General features: G+C 43.4%; 1 protein-coding gene and 2 long non-coding RNA genes across 8 annotated transcripts in view; 2 read left to right on the top strand and 1 right to left on the bottom strand.

Annotated features, from left to right (window-relative positions):
- LOC308062018 overlaps positions 1 to 22,344 on the bottom strand; it is a 459,477-nt gene that overhangs the window by 229,068 nt on the left and 208,065 nt on the right. The window lies entirely within an intron of this gene.
- On the top strand, positions 2,777 to 15,605 carry LOC308062011 (uncharacterized protein). Of its 6 annotated transcripts, none has more exons than XM_080382833.1 (5): positions 2,777 to 3,083; positions 3,212 to 8,115; positions 8,807 to 8,931; positions 12,318 to 12,544; positions 13,390 to 15,605. In XM_080382833.1, the coding sequence occupies exons 2-5, from the start codon at positions 7,983 to 7,985 to the stop codon at positions 13,559 to 13,561; spliced, it is 657 nt and encodes a 218-aa protein (XP_080238959.1). In that variant the 5' UTR covers positions 2,777 to 3,083; positions 3,212 to 7,982; the 3' UTR covers positions 13,562 to 15,605. The 6 variants fall into 6 exon arrangements, with proteins under 6 accessions (XP_080238959.1, XP_080238958.1, XP_080238960.1 ...); XM_080382836.1 differs by having other exon boundaries at positions 2,781 to 3,083; positions 3,212 to 3,278; XM_080382832.1 differs by having other exon boundaries at positions 2,777 to 8,115.
- Positions 18,923 to 20,459, top strand: LOC308062635. The gene is made up of 2 exons (XR_013927653.1): positions 18,923 to 19,464; positions 19,919 to 20,459. It is a non-coding gene; the product is annotated as an uncharacterized lncRNA (long non-coding RNA).

Raw genomic sequence — 22,344 nt, 5'->3', positions numbered from 1 at the left:
GAAACCCTTGAATTCAACACTCACTGCTTAGTTTGTCCTCAGCAACAGAACCGCTGTGCATCTTTTGGGCGCAGGGGTGATGGGGAAAAGCAGAGTGAAATAGAAGGGCTCAGTGTCTCACCTCTTACTGCCTTTGTAGGTGCCCTGACTGCGGTGGGAGCAGAGGAAGAGGAAGGTGCTGAATCTCCCTGGGATTCTGAGGTATTTCCCGTGAAGGACACCGGGGTTCCCAGTGGGGCGGGGGTGGGGAGCGAGATCCAGAAGCACTCGGAGCTTGGGCCCTGCCGCGGCTGAGGCTTATTTCCCCTTCTCCTGGTTCTGCTGTATGTTTGTAACTGGGGGCCCTTGAAATACTTGTGCTGTGTGCTAGCTGTTCAGCGAGGCTTGGGGTGAAGGTAGGTCGAGCTAATGATTTGGGTCTCATGGCAGCTGGCCCTTGGAGTTGGGTTTCTGGTACAGTATTGCGGCAGTGAAGTTTCTTGCTGCTTAAAATAGTCTGAGCTTCTCAGCGGGGCTGGCGGGATTGTTGCTTTTTCACCACACAACTCTATTCCGCTGACGTGTTCAGTGGTTGCCCTTAGGGTCTGCAGCCTAGATGATGAGCTGCTTTGGGAAAGAGCCTTTCTACCGTTTTGGCCCTTTTTGAGAGTAGCGTTCAACAGAAATACCACACGTGCTGGCTGTGTTTGCCCTTTTAGTTCTTCCTGTCTGTGGGAATGGGTTAGAAGAAAGCGGGCAGAGTCTGTAGCTTACGCCCTCTGACTTCTCTTGTGAGGAAGAAGGAACTCTTCCCCACCCGCTTCTTAAAAATACAAGGCTAAAACGCTGCTGGGTTGTTTTGGGTTTTTTTTTTTTTGTAGCCTTGGTTTCTGTAAGCTTTGTCTTGCTCGTCTTTGTTCAACCCTTGCAACTGGGAGTAGCAATGTGTTCGCTCCCCACTGCAGGACGTGTGCCTGGGGAACGTCAGCACAAATTTGAGTATCGGGTACCAGTTCAGTCCGAAAGTTGGGTCCCCCCCAGACCTGCAGTTACGGGTTGGCAACCCACAGCTCGAGTTACCGTGTTAATTCTCCCTTGCGGCTGTGCAGTTTGCCAGCGTGACAGACTAGTTTAGATGAGTTGTGAGGTTTTTGCCTAAGATCTGAAAACACACAAGTCTGCTGTGATTTTCCAATATACTGTGTCTTGACGTGCCCTTTCCAAGGGGCTGATCAAAGGCTTTTGTGATTCCATGCTGTGCAAGTTGGCTTAGCAGGAACATTTTGCGTAGAAATGAGTTGAGAATTTGTACCGATGCTCACGCCCGTGTTTTATGCTCTACAGACGGATTCTGAAAGTCCGGAAGAAGGATCACCTGGTGTGTTGCTTCCAGCTGCAGACAGACACGGAGCGCGCTCACGGATTGTTTCAGGGGAGCGCCACACCGGTAACTTCCTGGTGGACTAAATGTTTGTCTGTAAACACGTACAGGCTGAAGTGAGCTTTTATCGATGTCTGCCTTAGGAATGCACTTACGGTGTGGGTGCGCGCTATAGCAATGAAGTGCTTAGTATTTGTTAATTAACACCAGCTGTCACGGCGCTTGCTGGCAAGTTGTAAAGGAAGTTACCTTGTTTGCGTTACGTGTGCCCTTTGGATGTGTTTGTATCTCTTTGGGTTCGGGTTCTTGTGGCATAGTGCTGAAAGTGTATGTGGTTTAGGGCTGACCTGTCTGAACACCTGGACATTCTTGGATGATAACGTAGCAGAAGAAAGCTATGATCTGGCCAAGCACTTTTCCCCCCGTCTTAATTTTTGATACCTTACTGTTACGCTTTGCCTAGGAGCTAAAACGTGACTGAAAGTTCAGGGTTTGTTGTGAAGGGCTTCTGCCTGTAGTTTGCGACGCTGTCTCTTGAGCATCTGGAGTGTAGAATGGCAGGGAAGTTTTGCTGTTGGCGTAGAACTCTCATCTGAAGGATTTCTCCTTTACTAAACGGTCAGTCCTGCTTGTAGTGTAAGTACAATAGAATAGCTGAAGAAGCGAATCCAGTTTTAGTTTAGTAAGCTGGAAGCAAAACTTTAAAAGCTCCTGGGAGCTTGTAAATCCCCTTGCTGAGTAGTTGTCGTGCTTTGTATGATTCTACTGAGAGAAGTTTAAAATCGGTGTAAAAAGGAGGTAAAAGGTGATTACGCTAATCTTTCTAAGGTTTTTCTATACTGCTAGACCACCAAGTTTACTGAAATCAAATGCTGTTTGCTTTTTAACCGTTTTTGTAAACATGAAAATAATGCTGTGGAGCCATTCTTAGTAACATTTCATGCACTTCTTTCATGAGAGGACTCAAACTGTAAGATGACTAAAGCAGAGGACTTGAGAAATATAGGTGGGCCAGTAGATTGTGTGGGTTTGTAAATGATTTCCATGTTGGACAAAAATTTTTTAAAAATTACATATTTGGAACTGTGCTATAAATGCAGATTACAACCAATTGTAATGGGTTGGTTTTTTTCCTTTCCACACAAGCTGGACCCGAACAACCTGATAAGAACTAGTTTGCTTCTACCTCATTGAATGATGTGTATGAGGTGTCTGTGTCTGCACCCACGTTTCCTCTGTCCCATCGATGGAAAGGAAAACACTCCTCAACATTAAACACTTGTAGGATAATCGCAGTCGTAGTGCTGCTGGACTGTTTTACGGTAGTTCGTTACAGCAGACCAGCTTTGGCTTTTGAAATGATCTTTGTAGAAGGCAGGGTTCAGCTCCTCAAAAGAAGTATTTTGATCTTGTTGTGCTAACAAGCATGTCCTTACTGCTTCCTATGGCTTGTCCTGGTTCTGTGAGTATTGTTTCTTAAATCCAAGGCGCACGATGGGAAGCGTGCATTGTCCATTTCTTGTATACTGATACAAATGCTGGATGTTGAAGTAGATTGAATGTTAAGTATCGCAGTCTCGATGGAATAAAGCTTGCGAGTAATACTTAGTTGTAGAAACTGCTGATGTTGAATGGAGTGAAAGGTGCCTTCAATTAAATGAAATAACACTTTCCAAAACATTTTTTACCTCCAGGCATTTTGGAGAACCCCGACAATTCCCAGGTAAGTATTTGTTCGTGTCAGACTGACTACTTGTCCTGCTCGTTAAATATTATGTAGTTACTTCAAGTCTGAATTTTTTTTTTTTTTTTTTTTTTTTTTTTTTTTTGTCATTGGATTGTCTTTCATAGCTGAAGACCCCTGAATCTGTTTTGGAAATGAATGAAACCTCTCCTAAAAAAATGCAGCAGAAATCAGGTAATGTTCACGGCATGTAGTTCTGGGTTTAGCTTTGTAATCTTTCTAGATGGGAGTATTTAATAAAGCATCTGATTGATTTGTTTTGCGGATCTGTTGGAGGAATTTGGTTTAGGACACGCAGAAGATATTGAAGGTGTTCATAACAATCTCTTTGTAGTGTTCTTTTATGAACAGACCCATTGTACTTGCAATTTTCTTTCTAATACGAAATGAATGGCTCTAGCAAGGCATCCCGGGAGCAGAAGGTGTACTGAAATAATCCTCGGTGTATGTGTTTGCTCCCTCCTCTAGTCTGCTGTTCAGCACTGTCCATACCCTTCCGTGATGTACGCTTCCTACACCGTACTTGCTGTCATCTCCCCTTTTCAGGCAGTCCTGAAGTCTGCTTTTCTTTCCGTGGCTCACACCCCCCCCCCCCCCTCCTGATTGTCTTGGTCCTTTGAGCATGTGCTGTGGCTGATTCCAGGCTAGGGATCTGTAGGCTAGGCTGTCCAGGAGCTGCCCGTGAGCCACAAAGGGTAATTCTTGGGCTCGTGCCGTAGCTGTAGTTTTCAGGAAATATTACTTGCCTGGCTTTATCTCTACCTGCCTGGCAGTTGTTTTGAAACATGTACAAACACGTTCCTCTGAGGCTTCCCTCTCTTGTTTCATGGAAAATGACCAGCAGGCTCAGAGGCAGGGGAGGGAGGTGAGGAAGAGAGACAAGATGGGAGGAAATTAGTGTCAGCGTGTTGTCAGGAATTCTTTTTTCTTTGGAAACAAGGCTAAAGTTGAGGCGGCTAGCTGGTCGGCTATGTATTGGAGAGAGGATATGTAACCTTAATGGGGTTTTTTTGTTTCTTTGTTCTGAGGTTTATTGATTTGTATAGTTGATAATTTGTGTTGTATTTTGTATTAATCACACTTGTTAATCGGATGAGAAACAATTTGCCATTCAGGTTTTAGAGTTTCTACAACTGTCTATTGACAATATAAACCAGAGAGAGGTGAACAGATATGCAGAAAAGTAAGCGGACTTGGAACTATTTGTGTTCTATACTTAGAAGTTACAAGTTCTTTGGCATCTTTGCTTTAGGCGAAGAAAAAAACCAGTATTGTTGTTCTTTTGACAATAATAGAGATGAAACTTCTCTCTAGGAGATGTATCTTCCTCCTTCTCCTCTCGCTCTTCTCCCTCTCCTGTATTTGCAATGGGTAAGCAACAGGTCCTCTCTTGCCCTTTATTTTGCAGTGACAGTGTTCTGGTAAGACACACAAATACTTGTTAGAGGTTGTTCGGTTAAAACTTGAGTTTTGGTTATGTCTGTATTCCACGGTAACGTGAAGTGTAGCCCCACAACGGACCAGTATGTTACGATATTACAAACACAGAAAGGTTGCCTTTTCGTGGCTCATTTCATGTCGGCTGTTTTTCCTGTGTGGCTTTATTCACCTGCGTCATGCTGGTTTTTAGCCATATGTTACCTTGAAGGTCGGGTGCTAAGAAGTAGGTGTAGATGTAAAAATTTCTTTCTTTCAAACAGTTTATGTTTGGATTTGGGTTTAAGGAATTTAGGTTGCTTCAGCAAAGCATCATGATTCCTGCAGCGCAAATATTTCTGACTCTAAAAGGGTTGAAATGCCATCCTTGACAACTTGATTTCATAAATCTGGAGAACAGGTACAGTATCTTTCACAATTAAATGTTCAGTGAGAGCTGGAATTTCCCATCCTATTTACTTTGTTACTGTTGCATAGTAATACATCCTTAAAATCTATTTTTGAGGCAAAGTAGTGGTGTTCTCGTGTTTTCTGCATAGAAGAGTAGCTGCTGTCCACTGCAATCTGCCAAAAGTCATTATGTAAGACAATTTATGAGGAGGGAAGTCTCAGAATAGAGTGGAGAGGTGAGGACTAATTGGAAAGAACTAAGATGACCAGAAGTCATTTTTCAATGCTAGCTAGAGAGCAGACCAGAGTAAAAGGTGGGGGATTTGCATCTTTTTGTATGCGCTGCACTGCAGGCATCCGTTAATAAAAATGCATGGTAGCAATAAATGACAGGCAAAAATACTGGAATCTGGTTTACCCTGTGAATTTTTTATATACGTTTTTTTGAATGGTGGGCTCTTCAGAAGCCTTGGAGTAGGGTTCTGCCAGTGTTTTAACTAAGACTTTCTCCCTGTGCTAAAAGTGAAGAACTCTTGACAGTGAGGAGTCCTCCTCTTTCACAGTGTTGACAGAAGCCAATAGAAGCCAGTGTTGGCAGAAAATAGACTCGTGAATTACTGCTCCAAGGAAAGAAGAAATTTTACTTGCAACAGCTAATGGGAGAAGTCCTTATCTTTTTAGTTTATGTTTTTGAGTTATTTTTCCAGTGGTTGGAAAAATAATTAACTGACTAGAGTTACCGACACGATGAGAACTGGAATTTTGCAGATAGAAGAACACTGTAGCCTTTCATCTTTCCTGCTTCTTCCTTGTTCTGTACCCATCATACAGAAATGTCAAGATTGATTAAACCCTGTGGAAAAGGATTCTTAGGGGCTCCAATGTTGTTAAAATCTTACCTAAAAAGGGAGACTTCAGGCTCAAATAGCTGCTGCTGAACACCTTCCTGTTGACCGTGACGGGCAAGGCTGAAGAGGAGTTAAGGGTTGCTTTTCATTCTAGCAGCATGGCGCCTAATTTTGAAGTGACTGCACTCTGAAACAGAATCCAGAAGACGAAGACACCTACGTACTCTGAACAGAGAATGTGACTTGCATCCTTAGAAGGCCCGTACAAAACAAAACCCTGGGTGCTCGCAGGTCTGCTTTTATCCAGCTTTCAGGCAGATACAGTTGACCAGAAAAGCTGGTCATTCAGCCTGTGCTGTGCACAGGGGAGGTGTCACAGCTCTCCTGCATCCACATCTAAGTCTTATCTTCTAAGCAAAATTGTGGTGTCCATGTTACATGATGGGAGTGATGGCGCGTATCAAATTGCATGGTAGGAAGCTGCCTGCATTTTTCTGTTTGTGACCTGAGTGAACATTGGTGAAGTGACAGAAGAAGTCTGGTAAGCGTACCTTCATGGAAGGAGAGTAGGAGCAGCCCCGTCTGTCTGACCGACTGACCACCCGCTGCTGTACGTGGGTGGAGAGGCTTCTAGGAGTAGCACGTAGACAATGAAAGTTTGTAAAAGGAGTCGCCTACAGGAGAAAATGCCAAAAGCGAGGCTGGCCCTGTGATTCATCAATAGTAGACCCTTTTGTATTTTTATGATGTTCCGGATTTTCTTCCTGTCTTGCTCGCTTTTCTTGTGCGAAGAATGTTGCGTCCCTCTCTAGCAGCAAAGCTTTGTGCATAGCCATCTCCTGCTGGAGAGGAGGCAAGAGAGGTGGCGATCCAAAGGAAGTACCGTGGTCTGTTGTGTGCTGGGTGTGAAGAAACCCTTGAATTCAACACTCACTGCTTAGTTTGTCCTCAGCAACAGAACCGCTGTGCATCTTTTGGGCGCAGGGGTGATGGGGAAAAGCAGAGTGAAATAGAAGGGCTCAGTGTCTCACCTCTTACTGCCTTTGTAGGTGCCCTGACTGCGGTGGGAGCAGAGGAAGAGGAAGGTGCTGAATCTCCCTGGGATTCTGAGGTATTTCCCGTGAAGGACACCGGGGTTCCCAGTGGGGCGGGGGTGGGGAGCGAGATCCAGAAGCACTCGGAGCTTGGGCCCTGCCGCGGCTGAGGCTTATTTCCCCTTCTCCTGGTTCTGCTGTATGTTTGTAACTGGGGGCCCTTGAAATACTTGTGCTGTGTGCTAGCTGTTCAGCGAGGCTTGGGGTGAAGGTAGGTCGAGCTAATGATTTGGGTCTCATGGCAGCTGGCCCTTGGAGTTGGGTTTCTGGTACAGTATTGCGGCAGTGAAGTTTCTTGCTGCTTAAAATAGTCTGAGCTTCTCAGCGGGGCTGGCGGGATTGTTGCTTTTTCACCACACAACTCTATTCCGCTGACGTGTTCAGTGGTTGCCCTTAGGGTCTGCAGCCTAGATGATGAGCTGCTTTGGGAAAGAGCCTTTCTACCGTTTTGGCCCTTTTTGAGAGTAGCGTTCAACAGAAATACCACACGTGCTGGCTGTGTTTGCCCTTTTAGTTCTTCCTGTCTGTGGGAATGGGTTAGAAGAAAGCGGGCAGAGTCTGTAGCTTACGCCCTCTGACTTCTCTTGTGAGGAAGAAGGAACTCTTCCCCACCCGCTTCTTAAAAATACAAGGCTAAAACGCTGCTGGGTTGTTTTGGGTTTTTTTTTTTTTGTAGCCTTGGTTTCTGTAAGCTTTGTCTTGCTCGTCTTTGTTCAACCCTTGCAACTGGGAGTAGCAATGTGTTCGCTCCCCACTGCAGGACGTGTGCCTGGGGAACGTCAGCACAAATTTGAGTATCGGGTACCAGTTCAGTCCGAAAGTTGGGTCCCCCCCAGACCTGCAGTTACGGGTTGGCAACCCACAGCTCGAGTTACCGTGTTAATTCTCCCTTGCGGCTGTGCAGTTTGCCAGCGTGACAGACTAGTTTAGATGAGTTGTGAGGTTTTTGCCTAAGATCTGAAAACACACAAGTCTGCTGTGATTTTCCAATATACTGTGTCTTGACGTGCCCTTTCCAAGGGGCTGATCAAAGGCTTTTGTGATTCCATGCTGTGCAAGTTGGCTTAGCAGGAACATTTTGCGTAGAAATGAGTTGAGAATTTGTACCGATGCTCACGCCCGTGTTTTATGCTCTACAGACGGATTCTGAAAGTCCGGAAGAAGGATCACCTGGTGTGTTGCTTCCAGCTGCAGACAGACACGGAGCGCGCTCACGGATTGTTTCAGGGGAGCGCCACACCGGTAACTTCCTGGTGGACTAAATGTTTGTCTGTAAACACGTACAGGCTGAAGTGAGCTTTTATCGATGTCTGCCTTAGGAATGCACTTACGGTGTGGGTGCGCGCTATAGCAATGAAGTGCTTAGTATTTGTTAATTAACACCAGCTGTCACGGCGCTTGCCGGCAAGTTGTAAAGGAAGTTACCTTGTTTGCGTTACGTGTGCCCTTTGGATGTGTTTGTATCTCTTTGGGTTCGGGTTCTTGTGGCATAGTGCTGAAAGTGTATGTGGTTTAGGGCTGACCTGTCTGAACACCTGGACATTCTTGGATGATAACGTAGCAGAAGAAAGCTATGATCTGGCCAAGCACTTTTCCCCCCGTCTTAATTTTTGATACCTTACTGTTACGCTTTGCCTAGGAGCTAAAACGTGACTGAAAGTTCAGGGTTTGTTGTGAAGGGCTTCTGCCTGTAGTTTGCGACGCTGTCTCTTGAGCATCTGGAGTGTAGAATGGCAGGGAAGTTTTGCTGTTGGCGTAGAACTCTCATCTGAAGGATTTCTCCTTTACTAAATGGTCAGTCCTGCACGTAGTATTTTTTTTTATTTTGTGTTAAGTTTTTTGTCACAAGTAGGATGATTCAGGATGCACTCTAGGTGTAAATAAGTAATATGAAGTCTTGATGGTTATAAAAATGTGTGGTTTTTCACTGCAGGTGAGAACTCGGGATCTACCTTTCATATGTCATCATCAGCTGAAAAAGAAGACATGAAAGATGGCATTGAATATTATGGTGTGCGGGTATGTAAACCCAAATATTTTGGATTGCAGTCTGATTCAGTAGGCTGTATTATACACTAAGGTAAAGAAAACTTACCAGTCAATGAATAATGCAGAAGGGACGTCCTGTAGGTGAAGGCTGTGTTTACCGTCCGAAATAAAGTTGGATACAGTCTTCTTATGGTGGGGTTAAATCCTTGTCACTATGTCGGATGCTTGTTGTTTTCAGTTGGTTTGCTTAAATTTTGAGCGGTGTTTCTCCTCTTGTGCACTGCTGAGAAACAGTGCCACCAAATGTGGGTTTTATTGCCTGTGCAAAATGCACGTTCAAGTGAAGAGGGAGATTTGTCTATAATATGCTGATCTGTTTGATGAAACACGCCGGTCTTCCTCTTTGTAAGACAAAGATCAAAGAGAACACCTTGAAATATCGCGACCTTTCTGATGCTTCCCCAGCCTCTGCAAAATACGCTCTTGTTTGGCCACGTGAAGTGTTTGAAAAGGGTTTTCTCAGAGGGTATCCTAGAGGGGAATAAGGCAGGCGTCCTGCTTGTGGCGGGTGTGCGGGGCAGGGCTGCACAGCGGGGTCTGGCGTCCTCTGGAACGAACACCCGAAGGGACAGCGTAGCAAATGATTTCCACCCCACAGCCGGGCGTCACGAGAGAGGGACGTGCCTAATTCCAACAGGCAAAGCGCAGGACTTAAGCCTGTTGCAAGGTGGTAGTAGTTGGCCAGTGAGCTTGGGAAGGGGGAGGGTGAGACAGGTGGTGTCTGGCTGAGGTGCTCCTTCCCTCTTGTGAGCGGAGGGGTCTTTGCCGCGGGAGAACAGGGCCTGGCTGACGAGAGGAGCGCGAGGAGCATGACGGTCTCAGCCCGCTGGGACACCAAGGCTGCAGGCCCTCTTCAGGAGGCACCACGAGGGGAAGGGGCGTGTGGGCAGGACTGTGACACGGGGCAGAAGCCGTCGGTGCTGTTGAGAAACAGAGCGTGGGGACAGGGACTTGAGGGGGCTGGGTAGGGTTAAGGCGTGGTGTGGTTTTCCTGCGAGCTTGGGTTCCTGATTCCTGGGATGAGGGCAGGAGCAGGCAGGTTCCCCTAATAAATCCTTTCCTTTGCACCTTGGAGTGGAATTCATTATTTCTGAAGCTTGGGTGAAGAAATAATCCTCCCTTAGCCAGTTCTCCGTGTGGTGAACAGTAAGAAGCTTGTCATGTTCATTCCCGTTGGGTTAGCTTAGGTGGCCGGGGACTGTACAATGCCAGACGGTAGAGCGCGATGGAGGGAGGAGGGTAGGTGAGGAAAATGTTGGCAGTTTTAATGAAAAATGGTATTAAAGCAATAAACCGTGAAAAATAAACATGCTCTGTGACAAATGCCGGCAGTTACAGCAAGCAAGCAGGCTAAAAGGTAAAAGCAACCCTAATGCCTAGGCAAACCTAACCCAAGAAACTGCTGTCTCTGAGTCCTTCTCTTGTTAAGAAGATGGTGTGCAGTGAACCTTTCATTTAGTGTCCCTTGATTTTTTTTAATGAAAATGGCTTTCAAAATGCCTTATTTCTATTATAGGATGAGTTTGCAACAGAAATTGCATAGATTAACTGTAGTAATTTTTCTTGATAATCTTTCTGTCTGTACCTGTTTACTTAAGGATAAATATATTTTAGAAACTACCAACTTGATAGAAAAAAACAGCACATGAAAACCACACTGGTAAGGCAGAAGTTTTACATCAGAAATTTCACAGCAGAAAATGAGGAATTGCACAGTGCTGACAAGCAGTTAAGTCCAAGACCTTGGAAAGAAAGAGATGCAAGAATGTGGGTTGAAAATGAGAAAAGGGAATTGAAAACAAATTGTAAAAATGTTACAGCAGAGCTAAAGCAGCTGCTTGGTGAAATTAATGAAACTGGGAGAACTACTTCCCTTGTGGAAGAAATGTCAGAAGATGGCTTCAGTGCTGAATTGAAGAGTTCTCATGTTGTTTCATCTCATGCAACGGAATCAAGTAACAGCTTAGAAAGTAAAGTGAATTTGGAGATATTAAACTTATGCTAGGTGGAAAAGTACCCAAAATGGAAACTGTATTCCGAGTCTTGGTGTCCTTTCTGATCAAGATAACTGAAATGCAAACATGGAAGATACCTGGAGTACAGATGAAGAAGATTGCACAAACAATATCGATGATACAAAGATGCCTCTAGCAGAAGGAGGGAGAGAGAAAGAGAGAGAAAAAAATGCCTTCTATGGAAATGGAAGAGAATGAAACTGAAAGTAGTTGAAATGCAGTGGGAAGTCCTGAATACTCCCTGAGATACAGCTTTAAAACAAGTCTTTTGGATGACATTTCTAATATTATTCCTAAAATAAGACCAGTTTCTACATGTGATGAAAATGCACTTTCTGTAACAGAGGAAACTTGGAAAAGACTCTGGATTTAGTGATGATTTTCCCAGGGACTGCTTTATTAACAACAAAATAGGAGAAACAGAAATGGAAAGACTTTTTGCAAATGCTCAGCAATCATACGTCATGCTGAAAAGGAATCTTGATGAAGAACTAAAACAAGATACGGGAAGATTTAAGGGTAGGGTAGGAATGCTGCAAATAGTATTCCTGGCTTTGGAGAAAGAGAAGGTACAGCTGCTAAAAGAGGTGGTTCACCTGCTACTCTTTATTCTTTAATCTCGCTCTGGATCAACGGTCCTGTTCACTTTAGCTATTCATCATTAAAGGAGGATGCTTCCTACAAATTGGGGTTTGTTCTAATTAAATTGGTGACTGGTGAATAAAGAGAGCAGTAGAGAGTTGTCTTTTTTCCCCATTTTTGGAAAACGGAATGCATTATTGTTCCAGTTTAACAATAGGTGGCACTTGGTTCCAGTGCAAGTAGTTATCTCTTCATTGCCATAAAAAGAAATCCAGGTTCTGATTCTGAATCAAAGAATGAAAATAGCTTCTGAACAGGGTCCTGACTAATAATTCATGTGCTGTGATATCTGCGTGGTGTGTCTTCATTGCCTTTCACTAAAATTCCTCTTTCCTGTGAAACCAGTTGTGTTTGTGGGTTTGGGATCTTTTTTTCTTTCCTCCCCTTGTTCGCAGTTCCACTTGATTTTTTTCTGGTGGTGTTACAACGAACATTGTGCAGTCCTCCTAACGCTTTGTCCATCAGTACTGTTTTCACTTTTTTCTTGTTCATGTTTTAAGAGACACTATTGTTTTCTTTCTAAGGGCTGTATTTTTGTTATGTCTTGCATCATGAGTGAATTCAAAGTACTTTCAATGGCATAATACACTTTGTAGTGTAGTTTTGTGAAAATGCTTCTCTATGAATTAAAAAAAAGATCATTTTATATTATTTCAGGGGTAAACTCTGAATTAATCAATCTTGGATGTGGTGTTTCTGTCTTCTAGAAATACGTGAAGCTTAACTTTGTTTTTATAGGTTAAGAAGGAAAAAAGCAAACAAAGATGTTCAAAAGTGCAGGCCGTGGCAAAACAGGAATGTGTGGATAAATTAAATAACATCACTAATCGGCAAATGAAACAAAAGATTACTGTAAGGAAGAATGACTGTTTGAAAATGGAGAATGAAAACACGATAGAAGAAAAAGACAAAAAGAGTTTTTCATCTGGGGAGAGCTCAAAATTGATTAAAATGCCAATGAAAGGGTAAGCTAAGGAAATAATCTCTAGCTCTTATTTGTAGTACTATGTAAGTGTCTTAGGTTTTCTGATACTGTGGTAGTTGAAGTAGTTTCCTCAGTGGTGAAAGCCATAGTGAGTAGTCCACTGCTTCTCAAAAAATGAAGAAAAATTCTTTTTAGACAAAATGAAGCGCACGATGGAGGTTCAAATTTATTGCCTGCTCTAAAAAAAGAAAAGGGGAAAACAAAAGAAAACGCCCACCTAAATTCCTGTGATTTCCATGTCAACACTGAGGTAAAATGCATCTTCAAAACCAGAACTGAAGACTGGAAAAAGCAGTTATTTTTGTAGGAAATGGCCACCTAGAAAAGAAAAGTAGGAACTTGGGGTTTGCTACTACTCCCTTTTCTAGGTGATTTTAGTGATCTCCGTGCAGTTGGTGTTTTCCTTTTCATTAAGTTAATATGCCCTTTGTCGGGAGAGGGGAAAAGATGATATTACCAAACCAATCTCAAAAGTCTAAAGAAGGCACACGTATTTTTATGCAGACCTAAGCAGGAGCTTTTTCTGTCTGTCCTTCAAAGGAATCTCTGCTCTAGATGCTTTCTGTAACGTGGCTGTTGGATATAGTCCAGCTTAACCTGGATCCAGCTCAGATTCCACGTGTCCCCCTCACTCTAGGGGAAGGGTTTTAAATACTTGGGCATATTCCACGATCTTTACAGTCAAGTCTGTGATTTTATCATAGCTATTTTTTGTCTCGGTTGTTTCTGGACATCATCTTAAGTATGTCTGTTTCACAGAAATATTTTTTTATAAACCTACTCACTTGGTGTTTTGTTTTTTTTCTTTCTTTCTGTGTAATGCAGTAAAATTGCCCTGAATGCCAAAGGTGCAAAGGAAAGTAAAAGACAGCCTTCAAAGCAGAAGGCTCATCAGCAGATGAGCTCTTCCAGTGGCAATCATGGTCAAGTACCGGATGATAGCACTTCCAGTGAAACATCTGAGGATGAAGGAAGGTATGCATATAAGGAATGTTGAAAATAAAACTCACTTAATGATAAAAATTGGCCTGAGAGCTAGAGGCAAGTTTGGGGTTTTGTTGTGTGTTTAAGGTTTTTTGTAAACCTGATGCATATGAAGATTCTTGTTCTTTCGTGTGACCACCTGATGTTCTTTCTTGTTCTTTCTTGTTCTTTCCTGTGACTACCTGATGCGCTTTGTGTTGACAAACACTTCACTTCTGTTTAGAGTGCTTTTGAACATGCTGGCCAAGTCAACAATAAGGTCACGTGCACGAATTCTGATTAATTACATGAGTGTGTGTGCACAGGCATAGAAGTATTTCATGTGTTTAAAAAGGGTGAGGTATCTCAGTTTTTTCACTGCAGGTATCTCAGGATTTTTTGCCCTGCTCCCCGCTCCACCTTTTCTCTTGCAGCTGTGTACCCTCCTGACTTCTTGCCCACCCTGAACTTACTTGTGTGGGTTGTGGCAAAGTGAGAAAGAGAAGTTGTTGACACTGTTCAGCCCTAGCTAAAAATCTGGTGTGTTATCAACACTGTTTTGGTCAGAAATCTAACACACAGCCCTGTGTGGGCTGCTGTGAAGAAAATAAACTGCGTCCCAGCCAGACCCAGGACACCAGAGAATCCAAAATTACAGTTCATTGACCTGTAGGAGAAGGATTCTCGGTACTGAAGAGAGCTAAACCCCTGGTATTAAACAGGGAATGCACGTAAGCGTATAGCTACATGTCTGTAGCTGTAAGATTTCTGTCACTTTGCGTGAAGTTTAGGGAACAGTTATTTCAACTATTTGCTTAATATCTTGCGGAAAAATTAGCCTTCCAGTAGACATTAATAGCACACAATAATTGTTTCAGTCTTGAACTATATCTAGCAAAGTTACTATACCAGATTTTAGTTTAATTCAGTTCTGCAATTAAGTTTTCAAAGCAACTGTAGGTATTATTCATAATGCAAAGTAAGCATTTCAGTACTGAAATATATTTCTTGTTTTCTAGACCTGCAGCAACAACCAGGAGTGAAAGGAACGAGGTACTGTAAAACTAGTTTCTTGATAAACAGTCTCTATCAGCTTTTAATCACTTAGGTGGGAGCAGTGTTTATGTAGTGATCAACCAGATGTACAAATTGCTGCTGGTATGCAGCTTTATTGTATTTGAGACAAATCTGTGGGCTGTGAAGGAGAGAATGAATCATTCCTGCATTTGTAATGGTCTGTAATACTAGACAGTGGAATTACAGAAAGTACTGTATTTTTTGTAGGTCAGCATACCAGTGGAAGTAACTGATGACCCTGGTTTAACTCACTCATCTGACCCACCTTCAGAGGATGTCCGGTTACAAGCTTCAACCTACAAGGAGACTATGCTGCTGTTGGAAGAGCTTAGTGTGGTTCATATGGGTATGTTTTCAAGTCTCTGTCTTCAGCTGTTACAAGTTCCCCTTAAAACATGATTTCTTTGTATGCACTCCAAAGTATGTTAATTTCATATTTTGATATAGTATCTCTTTGTGACTAGAGATCCCCCTCAAAAGCTGTGAAACTGTCACTTAACCTGAGATGTTGCCTGCATTGCCAGCCGACGTGCCTTACGTTATCATTGGTTCTCTGTCTAGTCAGAGCTGGAGAAGCAGTTTCTTGCAAAGTACAGTTCAGCTCCTTCTAATGCGGTCATCAAAAGTCAGCAAGAGCTTTTTCTTCTTTATATCCCCTTGATGTGGTTTAAGCCCAGCCACACCTAAACACCTAAGCACCGCACAGCCACTCACTTGTTCCACCCCAGTGGGGTGGGGGAGAGCATCGGAAAGGGAAAAGTGAGAAAACTCATGGGTCGGCATGAAAACAGTTTAATAGCAAAAGCCACGCACGCAAGCAAAGCAAAGCAAGGAATTCATCCAGCACGTCCCATGGGCAGGCGGGTGTTCAGCCATCTCCAGGACAGCAGGGCTCCGTCACGCATAACAAATACTTGGGAAGACAAAGTGCCATCACTCTGGATGTCCCTCCCTTCCTTCGTCCTCCCCCAGCTTTATATGCTGAGCATGATGCCGTGTGGCATGGCACGTCCCTTGGGTCAGCTGGGGTCAGCTGTCCCAGCTGTGTCCCGGCCCGGCTCCTTGCGTACCCCCAGCCTGCTGGCTGGTGGGGTGGGGTGAGGAGCAGAAAAGGCCTTGGCTCTGTGTGAGCGCTGCTGGGCCATAAGGAACACATCCCCGTGCTACCAACCCTGTTTGCGGCACAGCTGTAAAACATGGCCCTGTACCAGCGACTGTGAAGAAAATTAACACTATCCCAGCCACAACCAGCACACCCCTCAACAGCTAATGAGAAAGAGTACAGCAAAATAATGGCTTTGCTTAAAAATAATAAGTACATATATATAACAAATTTCAACTGTCATAAGATGCTTGCATATATGCACAAGGCATTATATAAACATAAGCATCACTTACTAGGGCTCTTAAACTATGCTAAAATTTCATTAGGCAAGTGTTAACCTTGGCTGAAGGCCAAACTCCCCGCCCAGTGCTGCCACTGCCCCTCATTGACGAAACGGGGTGAAAAAGCCTGTGGGTCAGTGTGAAGGCAGGGCTGTCACTTCCCAGTGACTGTCACTGGCAAAACAGACTCCACCGATTAAAATACATTTGGATAGTGAGAAACAAAGACCCCAAACCTGAGAAGGACACGTCGGCACCCCCCCTGCTCAAGCTCTGCTGCGCTCCTTCCCTGCCACCTCCCCAGGCAGCATGGGGAGGCTGCGGTCTGCAGTCGGGACGTAGCAGTTTCTCTCTGCTGCTCCTTCCTCGTCCCTTTTCCCTGCTCCAGTGTGAGTCCTCCCCCAGGCTGCAGTCCTTTGGGGAAAATCTCCTCCAGCCTGGGCCCTCCATGGGTCGCAGGTCCTTCGGGAAGGATCCGCCTGCTCTGGCACGGGGTCCTGCGCAGCACTGCGCTGTGGGTATCTGCTCCAGCATGGTTCTCTCAGGGGCTGCAGGGGAATCTCTGCTCTGGCACCTGGAGCAGCACCTCTCCCTCCTCCTTCGCTGACCTGGGTGTTCGTTTGCGGGGCTGGTTTTCACATGCTTTTCCCCTTCTCTGCCCGTGTGGTGGTTTCGCCCTTTCCTACGTTTGTTTTTCCTGAGGAGCTGCCAGCACGGCTGAGAGGCTCAGCTGTGCCCTGCGGTGGGTCCATCGAAACCGTCCATGTCCAGCACGGGACGACCCCTGGCTCCTTCTCACAGGGACCTTCCCGCTACCGAGACCTGCCACCTGCACCTAATGCAGCAAAGCATTGAACAGCTTGTACATTGGGCAGTATTTGTGCAGCTTTGTGTCTTTTCTGTCTCAAACCAGGTTCTGCTACTTTGCTGAAAATGCAAAACATACTTCTTGAATATGAACAGAGAATAGAACGTCAGAAAAATCAGTATAAAGCGCTCTCAAGAGAAGTAAGGAAATTGGAAGATGAAAGGGAGGAGTCACAGTTCAGAGCGGAGAAGACTCAAGATTTGAAATCCGTATTGGCTCACCAAGCAGCAGAATGGAAAAGTGATACCCAAAGCCTTAAGTATGTAAATTGTGGTCTGATAATGTATTATCTTGTCAGTGGTTTTGTTCCGAAAGACACTGATGGTGCAGGCAACAGGATGAGAAGTTTCCAGTCTTTTGGGTTTGGGTTTTTTGAATCCCGTGGGCCAGTTATGCTATGAAGTAGATAATGGGAGAGGGGAAAAACGTCCGGATACCAGCTCCATGTACAGTCTTCTGGATGTTGTTCTAACTTTGTTTTCTAGCAAGAAAAGAGCAAGAGAGTGTGTATGGGGAAATCAGATTTATAAGAGAGATTTGAGAGATGGTTGGGTGGTGTTTTTTTTTTTTTCATTTTGTCCTTGCGGCTTCAGTTGGCCTATAATACTAGGGTTTCTGGTAACTCCACCCAGTGCAAGTCAAACCAGAGCTTAGAGCATTTGTTTGCTTACCTGTTTGTTTGTTGGAAAGGTCAAGTTTGGGATTGCCCCTTTCCCCACACTCCTGAGCTAGACCCGGAGGCGTGAGGTTTCTCATCGCTGTTGACATCACGTCAGACAGGCGTGGCCAGCAGGCACCGTAGGCAGTTCAGCAAGGACAACTGCAGAGCCCTGGCCTGGGAGGGGAGATCTCCTTGTGGTGATCCCCGGTGGGACGGCGTGGCTGGGGAGCGGCCCAGGCAGAGAGCGAGCTCAGCAGGAGCCACCGTGAGCTGGCAGCTGGGGCGGCCCGCAGCGGCCTGGGCTGTATGGAGGGCAGCAGTGCCAGGGCCCTGGGGGCAGTGAGTGCCCACCCCTCCGCAGGGCTTGCTGAGCTGTGTCTCGAGCCCGGGGCCCGGTGTTTGGCCGCCCAGCCCAGGAGATCTTGCCCAGTCCGTGTGAGGTCGGCAGGGAGATGCCGGGCTGGCCCGGGGGCAGGAGCACCAGCCCTGTGAGGGGAGGCTGCGGGAGCTGGGCCTGGGGGAGTTGGGCCTCCCAGCGCGGGGGAGGGGGGTACGAGGAAGAGAGGCCGGTCCCAGCTTGGCCTGGGTTTGACTTCAGCAGGTGTTCAAAATCCTCAAACATCTGTCAAGTATAAAGAAGTAGTATTTTCATTCTAAGTGAATTCTCCAAGCAGCGTTAAATTTATACTTTCAAAAGTTACACTTTTTGCGAAATTACACTAGAAATTACATGTAAAGCTTTCTCCTTGCAATATACGCCATTCAAATACAAATGTTTCTGTCAGTCTTTCAAGTAATTTTAGTGGTGGTTGATTCTTGTTTTGCGGAATTTCTAAAGCAGGCTTTCAATTGGCAGTTCTTCCCTTAGGTTGACACTTGATTTTTTTTAATTTTTTTTTTTTGTCCACTATTGTGAGTATATGGGAAAAAATAGTCAAAATAATGATCAAACGCAAAGCTGCTTTCTTGTTTGGGTACCGTGGGCACACCATGGACCGTTTTTTACCATGTCAGTGCTCATTGCTGATTGTTTCAGTTGGTAAAGAAGCTGACCTTCCATAAGGCTTTCCTTGTAAGTCAGCTTCAAAATGAAATTGCTGTAGTTTCTCCCAGAGGTAGATCCAACTGAGGTTTAAAACTGTTTTTAATCGTATTCAGCTTAAACCCCATGCATTTCTGAATCTGGTTTTGAACACTGACATCCTTCTTGAGTAAACAGAAGCTGCTTGTTCTGCCTGTGGGCAGCAGTTGTTTTAGACTTACAGAAGGCTGCTGAAAAATTGTCGGGTCTGCCATAGGTAAGTGGCGTGCTGATTCACCAGTATTACTTCTGGTCACTGAATCCGTAATATGTAGGCAATGCTAAGTATACTAAGAAAATGTATACTAACCATAGTAAGTTTACGATGCTTTGATCTGATGAGACAACAAACTCCTTTTTCAACAAAATGGCTGTAATATGAAGATGGGTTTTTTTAATTTTATTTTTCTAGTGTGCACACTGGTGTGTGTTTCCCTATACAAACTTACAAATAACGGATAAATCACCCAAAGTTTTTTTTCTCTATCTTGTACAACTGATACCATGCACAACGGAATGAAGTTAGAATTCTTTAAAAAGTTGAAAAGTACAGTAAAAATATGAACTCTGAAAACATTTAACATTTTTTATGGTTTGAGTTGTCTCTGCAAGTTCATCATGTTGGAATATCTACTTTTATATCAGTGCTTTTGTTTCTCAAATCCTCCGTTAAATCCCAGATGTTCTTTGAAACAACAAGAAGAAAAGAGGCTCAGAGTAGAAGTGCTGTGTGAGAAAATGAGAGAAGACCTCCGAAGGAAAGAAGATCAATATTGTAAAGAGATGGAGGAGAAACAGAAACTTGAGTTACACTCTAGGAATTTAGAAATGGAGTTAAGAACACTGAGAAAGCTCTTGAAACAGGTATATTAAATAATGAATTAAAGTCTTTGTCTTATTTTCTGCTTCTTTTCAATTGTATTCCAGTATGCCTAGAGAAGGAGGCGCTTTGTTCACGGAAGAGGCGTTGGATAACAATTGTCAGGTTTTGAGAACAGTAGGGTACAGTTGGTTCACAATTGGGCTGGTTTTTTTTTTTTTTTTGCTTTGCAGTTTATTATTCCTTTTTTCCTTTTTCAAAATTGAGGTTTCATTTGTATTTCAGGCAAAGCCTTACGTTTTTTTGAATTACTACAAAACATCCTGTATTTCGCCTTCTTAAATTTTCATAAGAAAATTTAAATTTATTTATTTATAGGTGGATTATCATAACGGTGGGGAATCAAAAATGTTTTCAAGTATGCAAGGGAGAATGGGAAGATGTATTGCTAGCTCTGTTTTTTCTTCAGATGCAAGCAGTTTTATTGTATTACTGTAGGTTGAAGAGGAACGTGATGAAACACAGAGACAGCTCTCTCAGGAAAAGAGGGCCAGAGCCCTTCAAGAAGGAATTTTGAACAACCACCTTGGGAGACAAATGGAACTAGAAGAAGGGACAAGAAGATCTATAGGAAAAAAATCAGAGGTAAGCAGATTTTTTTTTCTAATAATAAATTAAATTTCACCATGTTTGTTTTAAAGTCATAATAAATCTTACATAACTTTTTCTGTTTCTTGATGGTTTATTTACTGTTTACCAGTGTAACTTATCTGGGTAAATACCTTTCTTGTTTTCTCTTATGTCTAAAAGTTCTGGAAAGCAGCATCACTCCTGTATGTACCTGAATTACTTGTGCAAGTAGGAAACTAATAGAAGACACTGTTTACACCGTTTCTTAACCTATCTGTTATTTGTCATTTCACAGACATTTCGTCATCACTTTTTAGGCTTTCTAGCAGTGAAACACCTAGCTACCTATGGCAAGGTTGACCAGGAAGAAAGTTGTTTGACAGTGTTTGTGTTTCCATTGCTTTTTTTTTTTTTTTTTAAATTAGTTATTCCCTTATTGAACTTACTTCAAGTATGCCTTTCTTTTCCACCTCCACATAACTAAAATTTTATGATCGAATATCAGCAATGAATTCAACTCTCTGTAAGAGTTAGAGTAACTGGAGGAGAAAAAGCAATCATAAACACTGTATTAAAAAAGATCTTGAAAAGAGTTTACTGAATTTCCTAAAGAATGTGCAGTGCCTGGAAGATCTTGAAAAGAGTTTACTGAATTTCCTAAAGAATGTGCAGTGCCTGGAAGCCTTTTTTTTCTTGGCTGTGCTGCCCAATAAATGTAGAGTGAATGTGTTTAAGTGGAAAAAAGTTATACATAAAATAAAGAGGAAATATACAGGACTATTGCATTCCGGGGGTGATTGAGTTTTATAGCTAACTTCCAGTAACACAAAAGGATAAGTGTTCAGAAGACATTTGAGAAGGAAAATACCCTTTCTGGCCTTGTGTTTACCAGATCTGTAGCACACCTAATTCAACCTTAAAGGCAGTATTATAAAGGCATGCACATACAAGAAAGCGCTGTCATTTTAAAAGCTTTGGTTGCTGGTTTAAGGGGGGAAAAAAACGTAACTGTATATTTGGGATGTTCATTTAGGTTTTAAGGATATGTTGCACTTCCGTTGTGTACGTACGTTGTACATGTGCATGGGTTCACAGAGTAGCTTATTGCCTGAAACTTCATCTTTGAAGTCATGCTTTAGTACTAGAAATGTTAAAATGCAGTTTATTGCTGCAGGTTTTTTGTAGATTCATTTCCCAATTGGCTCTTTATTCATGTTCCCTGTCCTTCAGGAATCCAGCACTGACAGAGAACAGGATCTGTTGTACAAGAATCAGTTACTACAAGATGAGATTGCTATGCTAAGGCTAGAACTCACTCAAGTAAGACTTAGGCACCAGGAGGAAGAAGGAAAATATTTAAAGGAAAATGAGACCTTGAAAGAAAAAAATGAAGCTCTCAAAAAGGAACTTAAACTGAACAAGGAAGCGTTAAGACAAATGTTTTTTCAGTTCAACACGGAGCTGGACTTACTAAAGACAGAATCTGCAGTGCTGACTTCCAAACTTGAGCAGACAAACAAAAGCAAAGACAGACTAGAGACAGAAATTGAATCATTTCGTTCCTCCCTGAACGCTGCAGTTCAAGAACTTGAACTTCATTTGTCATCAAAAAGCAATGCTGAACGAAGATTTCACAGAGAACGTGATGAATGCCTTTGCTTGCAAGTCGAGCTCCATCGTGACCTCTCTGGCGTGCAAGAAACCAACAAGAGCTTGTCTCTGCAGCTGTGTAAAGCTAAAAGCAAAGCTAATAGGCTAGAAAATGAGCTTCACCAGTTGAAGCAAATGCTCAGAGAAAAAGCTTTGCTTTTAGAAATGGCAAAAAAGAATTAAGTCAAGGCCAGTGTCGGGCAAAGGAATGTGATCATGCTTGACAACTTGAGAAAGATCCAGTAAGCAAACCTGTAATAAAACAGGAGTCCTTGCAGGAGCGATTGGCCCAGCTCCAGAGTGAAAACCTTTTTACTCCATCAGCAATGGGAAGAGATGCAGAACAAGAGGATCATGAAAGAAAAAATAGTGGATTATGTGCAGCACTGTTTTAATGACATTTTCAGCAAACTTAGAGCTGATACAGAAAAGCAAGTTTATCTAATAGAAGAGCGAAACAAGGATTTAAATGCCAAGTGCACTGATTTAAGGGAACAAGTCTTTAAATATGAGACTGACGTAGTAGAAAGACAGGTAAAGTATATGCGTAGAAAGAACAATTTAAAGTTTGTCCATTCTTGAAATTAGTTTGTTCCTACAATGTATCCGGTGTAAGTTATATGCATGGGACCAAAGAATACTGA

This window comes from Falco punctatus (assembly GCF_963210335.1).
Source record: "Falco punctatus genome assembly, chromosome: 4".
Lineage (NCBI taxonomy): Eukaryota > Metazoa > Chordata > Aves > Falconiformes > Falconidae > Falco > Falco punctatus.
Note: the sequence above shows the minus strand (reverse complement) of the source record. Positions and strands in the feature narration are given on the sequence as shown.